Source organism: Geospiza fortis, unplaced genomic scaffold, assembly GCF_000277835.1.
Source record: "Geospiza fortis unplaced genomic scaffold, GeoFor_1.0 scaffold166, whole genome shotgun sequence".
Lineage (NCBI taxonomy): Eukaryota > Metazoa > Chordata > Aves > Passeriformes > Thraupidae > Geospiza > Geospiza fortis.
This window is the reverse complement of record NW_005054310.1, coordinates 7,660,918-7,669,727: the sequence shown is the minus strand read 5'-3', so window position 1 is coordinate 7,669,727 and position 8,810 is coordinate 7,660,918. Positions and strand designations below refer to the sequence as shown.

Here is an 8,810-nt window from a genome sequence, read left to right as displayed (position 1 = left end):
TTGACCTGTAAAAAGAAGGAAACTATGTAGGAAATGGATAAACTTAGTAGAGTTTTGCATAAATACAACTAGCAGAGTTAGATTGGTAATGTTTGTCATCTGCTCTGATCCTAGGGCTTCCTTATAATGAAGAACAAATACACAAGTTTGACAAGTAAGTTTTGAAGTTACCTTTGGGAACTACCATGATTGCTTTCAGGTCCTCCAGATGCTCTTACCAATAACCCATTCTATTAATTTTATTGTAAATCGTAACCTCTTTAGGATTGCTTTGTAAAAAATTTCTTTTAAAAATCTTAAAGACATGGGGGTACTAGCCTATGATAATGAGGTTCTTTCTGGCTGTAGAGTGTTTTCACTGATAGGCCTTCTAAAAGGAAAATACCTGATTGTTATCTGGGCATAAGTGTTTTGTAGGAAGTTCACTTCTTCCCTGTTTTTTTCAGGCAGGAAAAAGCCCTGAGTAAGATCAAAATGACTTTGTAGCTAAGGTGGAGATCATTTTCTACAGATGAGTAAAACATGGACTAGGTGAATGAAATTCTAGAGTGATTTAATCTTACAGGAAATATAGCACACAAAATTAATTTTAATGCCACTCTCCATGCTTGTTTAAGATTGTCACTCATGCAAGGTGTTCATGTTAAGCATCTGTGTGTAACTTGGGTCTCTAAACTCCATAGTCTCCACTGATTCTATACTGCTGTACTTGTCTCAGGATTTATTCAGTTCCTCATATGCAGATGGCTAATGCCATTTAAGTTGTCCTAAAATATCTGAGACGTGCTCTGAGACTGGGAGGTAGGACACAAGTCAAATGGGAACCCTGTCAAATGGACAGGTGGTCAGAAAGCAGGGCAGGATATCTTTGCTGGAGAAGAGAAGATTGCATAGGAGTTCTCATAGTGGCCATCCAGTAGCTGAAGGGGGGCCTACAGGAAAGCCAGAGAGCCACTCTTCATCAGGAGCTGCAGTGATAGGACAAGGAGTAATGACTTCAGCCTGAAAGAGGGGAAATTTAGGTTGCATACATTGAAAAAGTTCTTCTCTGTGACCGTGATGAGACACTGGAACAGGCTGCCCAGAGAAGTTGCAGCTGCCCCATCCCTGGCAGTGCTCTGTGACACGGGGGGGTTGGAACTAGATGATTTTTATGGTCCCTTCCAACCCAAACCATTATAAGATTCTATCTCAAATGATGCTAGATGCTTCTGTTTAAGTAAATACATTATTCTCCTAGTGGCTGGTCAGTTGCGTGGTTCCCTAGACTTTGCTAAATGCTGCCTGAATTTAGACACCACTTACATAATTTTCTAAAAAATCTTACTCTTCCTACCATGCATGTGGCTTCAGTGACAATTACAGATAGAAAGCTGTCTTTCTGTCTGTAGAAAGAAAGGGTACAGAGGGCACAGCCTTGCCACTTGTTTTCCTATAGTGAAAGCCAAACTGGATAACTGCCAAGAGGAGATGGTTTTCTACCATGTCCTTGTCTTAGTGTATGATAATCTTCAAATAAGTGTGCTTCATTTTCATGGTTTGAACACTGGTGTATTTTCTATCACAGATATATCTCCCTGGGACTGTGTACAGGTTTGAGATCCTAAGTCCATATTTTTTATACTTGATTCACCCCACAGGGCAATGGCAGCGGCTTTTGTGTGCTATTATCAGCTGAGGCTGGCCTTTGTAATACTTATCTCTAGGCAGATAAGGGAGCAGCACTCAATTTGACTTTTATTTTTCTGGTTGAATGATAGGTATGCATTCCTGATGACACTCCAGCTACACTCTATCTACAATTTAATTAACAATATTTATTATGCAAGACTTAACGAAATACCTGAAGTAGGTGTTGGTCTGTAGTGTTGCAGTATCCCTTATACTTACAGGTGCAATGCATAGCATGGCAAGGCAATTACACTGGGACTACTGTCTGCCACACTAACAAGAATTGGGTTTTGTTTTCCTTTCTTTTCCTTTTCTGCTTGTTTCTTTTTCCTCTTGTCATAAAATTAGGCTGACACAAAACTCCTTTTTCTTGCATGTATGTTACTCAGTGCAAAGGATTATTCATATATTCTAGAAGTTCCAAGTATCTGCAGTAGGCAAATATGAAATAATTAGGACTTTTGTCCTTTCCATTTAGAATTCTGAAATATACCAGCTGACTCAAGGAAGACATTTGACCATTTATTCATATACAAATATGAATACGAATACAAACAAAGTGCTTCAAATAATTTTCTTCCTCCATGCTAGGATATGTTTTTGAAACATAAATTGTCAGTTCCTGTAGAATGTTGAGTTCTTACACATTACAACAGCCTGAATAAAGGTGGCTGCACAGATTTTAAGTCCACAAACCTTTCTCCAAATTTCAGAAAGTTAGAGGAATGGGGTTTTGAAAGCAGTATGACACTAGTTTGGTTGTTTCTCTGTTGCAGGCAGAAGCTGTATTTGCATGCTACAAAAGCCATAGCTCTTTTCAAAGATGAATGTGTCAGCAAGTATGAAACATTTTTGGACAAAGCTGAGGACTGGACAAGGCAAGCTATTGATTTCTTTAATGTTTGGTAATGTTCATTGCACCACTTTTATGTAAGTAGATCTTAAAAGAAAACTCTTTTTCTTTTAGGAAAATGCTTCACACAAGGAAGCAATTACTGGCTCTCACCAACCAGTGTTTTGGTATTGAAGAAGAGGTGTCCAAATACCAGGATTATATAAATGAGGTAGAATGCTTCAAAATTATGGGAAGCATTTGCATAGTTAAAAGACTTCCACATATTTTCGTGTCAATAATGTTGCTAATAGTGAGTCTTACATGAATGCAGTTGTATTAAAAGTGCTGTATGTGGTCTGCAGTAGCGTCATTGCCATGTCATATTGAATGGTGTTATTTTTTGAATAATTGAATAATGTGATTTCGTGAATTGTAACTTGATTTTGGAATTTGGTGGGCCTAGTTTGGTTTGGGATGGTGGTTTTTTTTTTGTTTTGTTTTGGGTTTTTTTGGGTTTTTTTTTGTTTGGTTTTTTTTTTTTTTACATGGGTTTTTTTTGGTGGAGTTTGTGGGTTTGGATGATTTGGGGGTTTTTTTGGTAATGTTAGCAATTCCTCCTCAAAAAAACACCCCAGTGCAAATGGATGTGGATTCATTGAGAAGTGTTCTGTGCAACTGTTGCCATAATATTTTCAGAGGACCTAGAGGATTATCCTAATTCTCTTATGAAATATAAAAATGCTGCTCCCATAGTCAAGATGATGGGATACGTAAGGATGTTAAACTAATGATTTGGATGGTGACTCTGCAGGGTGCAAACTTATCAGAATTACCTCAGAATTGAGAGAATAAGAGCATTTTCATGTAGTAAAATTATTGTTTTTTAGAAAGGAAAGATAAATGAACAAAAAGCCCTTGCTAATTGTAAACTCAGTTTAGGAATGGTGGACAGCGGCATTTTACTTGTTATTTGTATTTTAGTTGCACCACTAATCCATTGATTAGGATCCTGCTGCCCTAGGATATCTACAGACATAGCAAATAGATAATTCTTCCTTTCCAGAGTTTATTATGAAAGTATTAGATAAGAAAATGGAGCAAACCAGGGAATTATTGGTCATGTCAATACAAAACCTGCTGTGATGATCTCATCTTGGAGCATATCAGCCACCTTAGTACTGTAATGAATTTATGAGCTATCACAACAAGAGAGAATTTAAAAAAGGATTTTAAGGTGGGCATCAAGTTATACATGACAACTTCTATTGTAATTCAAATTTCCTTTTTATCTATTACAGTTACAAGATGCCCTGCCACAGAAAATGTTTGCAGCTTCCAGTGGGATGAAACATACGATGAATACAGTCTATCCAAGCTCAAACACATTAGTAGAAATGACTCTTGGGTGAGAATTTTTTACTGGGATTGATGTAATACTGTATGCTTGGTATACAGGGAAATTGAAAAAAAAATTAAATTACTTAGTGATTATTGTATTAAGATCAAGAATTTTAGATTGCTATAGTGGTGGTACAGATTTGGAAGTGAGTGGGGGACAGCCCTAATGTATCGTCTGTCTCTTTGTAAATAAACAGCTTACCTGTCCCTTATTTTGTATGTAATGGCAAGTTGCTGAAAACTGTCATAGTGAGGGATCGGAGCAGGTATCTATACCAATATAAACTTTAATATTTATTTTGCTTCTGGTTACTACAGGATGAAGAAACTGAAGGAGGAAATGGAAGGTGTTGTTAAAGAGCTGGCTGAAAACAATCACATTTTGGAAAGGCAAGCAATTGTTTTCCCTTTTGGGGCTGAAACTAGGGGCAGGCTTAATTTGGTACATTTAGATCCAGAATTTAAAGTAAGGGAACAATTCCTTTAATGTCTTTAACTGTAAATATATGTTGTGCTGTTCAAATGAGATATAACAAAAAAATAATTACTTAAAACCTTGGAACGTGGCTGTGTCAGAATGATCTTACAGCAATTTTTGTTGCATTTTTGTTTCATGTTACTTTGGTTTAGCTATAAATATTAAAATATAATAAAATAATATAGAAATAAAATATAAATATAATAATATAATATAAGATATAAATATAATAAAAATTCCTGTTGGACAGACGGATCAATTCTGAATTTAAACGCAATAATGTTGCAGCAATGCAATGGTGTCTTTTAATTCTTCCCATTTAGAAGTTGTTTTTGACAACCATGGAATTACACCAAACTGAATTGATGATTTTGCAGTTTTCAGATTGCTTAAATAAAGTGAAGAGGTAAACATGTTTCTGACAATACTGAGAGGGTATTGTCATTATCACATACAGACTGATTTTGATTTTTTTTTCCTATGAAGATGAGAAAATATATAAAAATAAGTATCTTTTGAAAGTTGCAGGGTAAATTGCTGGTAGAGTGGAGTTTAGCTTCAAGCTGAATTGGTTTTGTTCCCCACTCCCAGTCCCATACTTGCAGCAAAGCTTCCTGTCTTCCATCTTCATTGCAGATACAAAAGTTAGGTACAAGTGCCTCTGGTGGCATGAAACAAGGGAAAGGAAAACCCCATAAAGAAATTAAAGATTGATTCTATAGTCTAGTCAACCACCTAAAAATGTACTGTTTTTATGGTTTAGATTTGGTGCCTTGACTATGGATGGTGGCCTGCGGAACGTGGACTGTATCTAGCTTCCAAAGGACCCGAAGAGGACTTGTAAATTTTTTCAAAGGGAAAAAAATACTGTTGGGACAGTTGAAAGCAGAACCTCTATCCAGGATTATTTTTTCCTTCAGCAACTGTAATATTAAAGAAAATGTAAATATGTATAATATGTAAATACAAAAGAAATATATATCTTTTCTTGGTCACTTTTAGGATAGAATAACTTCTGGCAGGGAATTGAGCCCCTTGGAGGATCTCTGAGGAGTCCTAAAGGGAAAAGTATTGTTGATGAAATTGACATTTGTCTGCTTTGAATATTGCCCTTTTTTTCAGAATGCAATTTAGTCTTCATTGCAAGAGGACTTGCAGTACTCCAAAACACCGTTGTATAAAGGGTATTTTGGATTAACTTCAACAACCACTGTTATGTAGGAGTCTAGCTGAATGCCTGTGATCATCACAGAACATGATGAATGTTTTAAATGAGATGTTTTTAAATGAGTGTGAATAGGGACTAAGAGTGCAGATAGGACAGAACAGAAATGCATTTCTCTTTCCTTAACATTCAAATTTTTAGTTCTCTTCTACTTGAAAAAGCAAATTCACAATATATTTTTAAGTTCCCTAAATATTTGGTGCCATGTTGTCTGTAATTGTTTGACTGCTTAGTATGTGGAAGTTTTGCACTCCAGCTTGTCAGAATGAATGTAAAAATTCATTTTTTGGAGTATAGCATTTTCAGACTTTCCCTGAAATCTTGTTGCTCGCCACAACAGTGGGTACTTAAAGTGGCTTCTTCTTAATCTTATTTGCAGGTATAACTTTTTAAAAAGGTTAAAAATTTGGTATGAGAACAGTTTGTGGACAGTCGGTAGAGTGGATAGTATCACACCTCAGTAGTAACTGAATAGTGGAAAATAAGGTACCAGTCTAGATTTGAAAAGGGACCATTCCCACTGCTGCCTTACAACTTAGGTACCAAACTTTGATGGAAAATTTAGTAAGACTGTATATTTATTTTCCAGCATCAATAGTTACTACTTTCAGTGCTATATGATTGGGATGCAGAGATGCAAAATGAAACATTCTGCTCCAAAATACATAGAAGAAAGAGAACAGGAAATCAAAAAATTCTGGAAACATCCCTTTGTTTGGATACTACAGATGTACATACTTGTTTCAGATGAGCATGCAAATATTATAGAACTCATTCCTTCCTTGTGGAAACCTGGCCATGGATGTTCAGTGGTCTCAATAACACTTCTCATTGCTGCATTACACCTGTAAGAGCTGGACCAACTATATTTAGAATTTTCCATAATTACTGGTGCAACATTTAGGTGTAAACTAAACAACATCGACCGGTGATAGCATCTGGTAGTTTTGTGATGCTTAGTCCCTGCTTTTCTGTCCAGGTCAGAACACAAAACATTTTAATTTCCTTTTTAGAAAATATTTTGAGAGAAATTTAGAAAATTTATAAATGAGTGTTTCATTTTAAAAGAAAAGGATATTTGCTTGCCTTGATGTCCGAGACCTGCATTCCAGTGTTCTTGGTGAGAATCAAAAAAGGGAATTCAAACATTTTTACACTCATGTGAGCAGCTTCTGTCTTTGTCACCCAAAATATCTAGCTATGCAAAAGGAGTGCAGCAGTTTGTCACACATCTTTCTTTGGCATTCTTAACAGTTTTAAAATACTGGGATTATGTCTAACTGGAATGTTTTAATGCCTGCTAGTACATTTGTTCATTCACATCCACAGTCTCACTGAGTATCAGTAAAACACGTTTTAATGTTAATGTTTTAACAAATGTTAAAAGAATTGGGCTTTCGAGATGTGCATAAACTGTGTTTTGTTTCCAACATTGTAACACTTTGTTGTTTCAAATTTCTTAATCCTGAAAGAAATCAAATGCTAGGTGGAATATATAATTTTCAACTTCCTTATACTGAAGCAGTCTGAAAAAGAAAGTTAATTGTAGTAAAAGTATAGTCTGTATGTTGAAATATGTGCAGCATTCTTTTACATGTTTGAAATTTTTTTGTTATATTTTATGTTCATTTTAAACATTGCTGGCTTTAGTCTTACTGAATACAGCAGCAATCTTAATCACGTTAAAATTTCTTTTTCTAAAGCAATTTTAACAAAGCAGTAGCTAAGGAACTTGAAGTAATCAGTTCATAATCTTCTGATTATGTTATTATGAAGCAAATAATTTTTCAAGTCAAAGCATAGTGTTGTACCATCAACTTTTTGCTCAAACTAAGTGTCCTGATGCTATGAATCTTGCTATTCATTTGCCAAAATAAGTAATGGAAAGTAATATATGGTTCTTCTTCCTGAAGCTGGTTTACTGGTTTGGGGGGTTTAGCTGAATATATTAATTATCTGTTACTTGAACAAACCTGTCTTCATATGAATTGTGAAAATGCATGAGTGAACAGCTTAATGGCATAAATACATCATCAACCACTCATTGTGCAGTGTGTACTTATGCCTTTTCATAATTTAATTTTCTGTTAATTTCAGGATATCCTTACGAGATTTATTTTCTTGTAAGCACAATAGAGAGCCTGAAACATGAAGTTGCAAATTGCAGCTCAGTTTGCGTTATCCAGCTGTTCAGAAAATGTGCCCTGCACAACAGAATCACTAACATAGGCAATATGGTAGAGCCACTAATTCTTATAAATTTTTTTAACTTCTTGGTTGATATGTGTCCTGAATTACATTAATTCTTTTAATGGTGGTAAAATTCCTAGTCTCTGCTCACTGGTAGAGCTCAATCAGTTCTAATGTAATCAATCACTGCAGAAGTGGTAACTGTAGAACAGTTCTGGATAGTCCTGAGCAGATCTGGGGAAAAGGGGAGTTGTTGGCTGAAAGAAGGGACTACTGGAAGAAGGGGGAAGTAAAAGTCTTTGGTAATCTACAGGCTGTTCCAGAAGATCAGCATTCACTGTGACTGTGGTGAAAGTGTTATACATTATTAATATAAACTGTTATTGAAACAAAAAAAAAAAAAAACAACCTACAACCTTTCTAATGGTGAAGAGAGGCAAGTGCCAGAACAGATTGTCCTGGGAACAGCAATACCTTTGAAGAGGGTTTTAGGAGCAGGTTAACTGGTGGGAGTTCTTGTGACTGATTCTGCCATTGGCAAGGCTTCACGACCTTTTCTTTTTCTGTGGCCTAAATAGCTTTATTTTTTCATCAGTCACCAAAAAATGTGGTAGGGGTAGTATCCCTCAGTGGAATTTGCTGTTTTGTCACTGGTAGCAGCTCAAGCAGCAGTAGTTGTGGGTGCACATCTTTTGGAGAATTTTGCTGCCTGTGGGCAGTAAGGCCAGCAGCGGCAGGTGAGCTGCTGGCGTGAGCTCCTGGAGCTCACAAGTGTTGGATGCAAGCTCTGACTACCCCGGCCGCCACAGCCTCCCCACCCAGGTGTGGGTTATGGCAGCCCTACCCAGCCCAGGGAAGTATTTCCCCAGTAGCTGCTTTAGGGAAGGGAGGCAGATCATTTTAATGGGAACTTATTGAAGCGCATCCCTAGCTCTTGTCAGCTCGCCCTGTGCCCGGGGCTGCCGCAGCATCCCGGAGCGCGTTCATGCCGAATGATGCGGAGCGTGTGCCTG

General features: G+C 36.7%; 1 protein-coding gene across 1 annotated transcript in view; it reads left to right on the top strand.

Annotated features, from left to right (window-relative positions):
• Positions 1-7,655, top strand: part of TBK1 (TANK binding kinase 1) — a 24,381-nt gene extending 16,726 nt beyond the window's left edge. The window contains exons 15-20 of the mRNA XM_005419240.3: positions 115-154; positions 2,448-2,549; positions 2,639-2,735; positions 3,805-3,911; positions 4,223-4,294; positions 5,146-7,655. Coding sequence (XP_005419297.1) covers positions 115-154; positions 2,448-2,549; positions 2,639-2,735; positions 3,805-3,911; positions 4,223-4,294; positions 5,146-5,197 — 470 coding nt within the window. The 3' untranslated portion in view covers positions 5,198-7,655. The remainder of the gene's footprint in view (positions 1-114; positions 155-2,447; positions 2,550-2,638; positions 2,736-3,804; positions 3,912-4,222; positions 4,295-5,145) is intronic.
• The last annotated feature ends 1,155 nt before the right edge of the window (positions 7,656-8,810 follow it).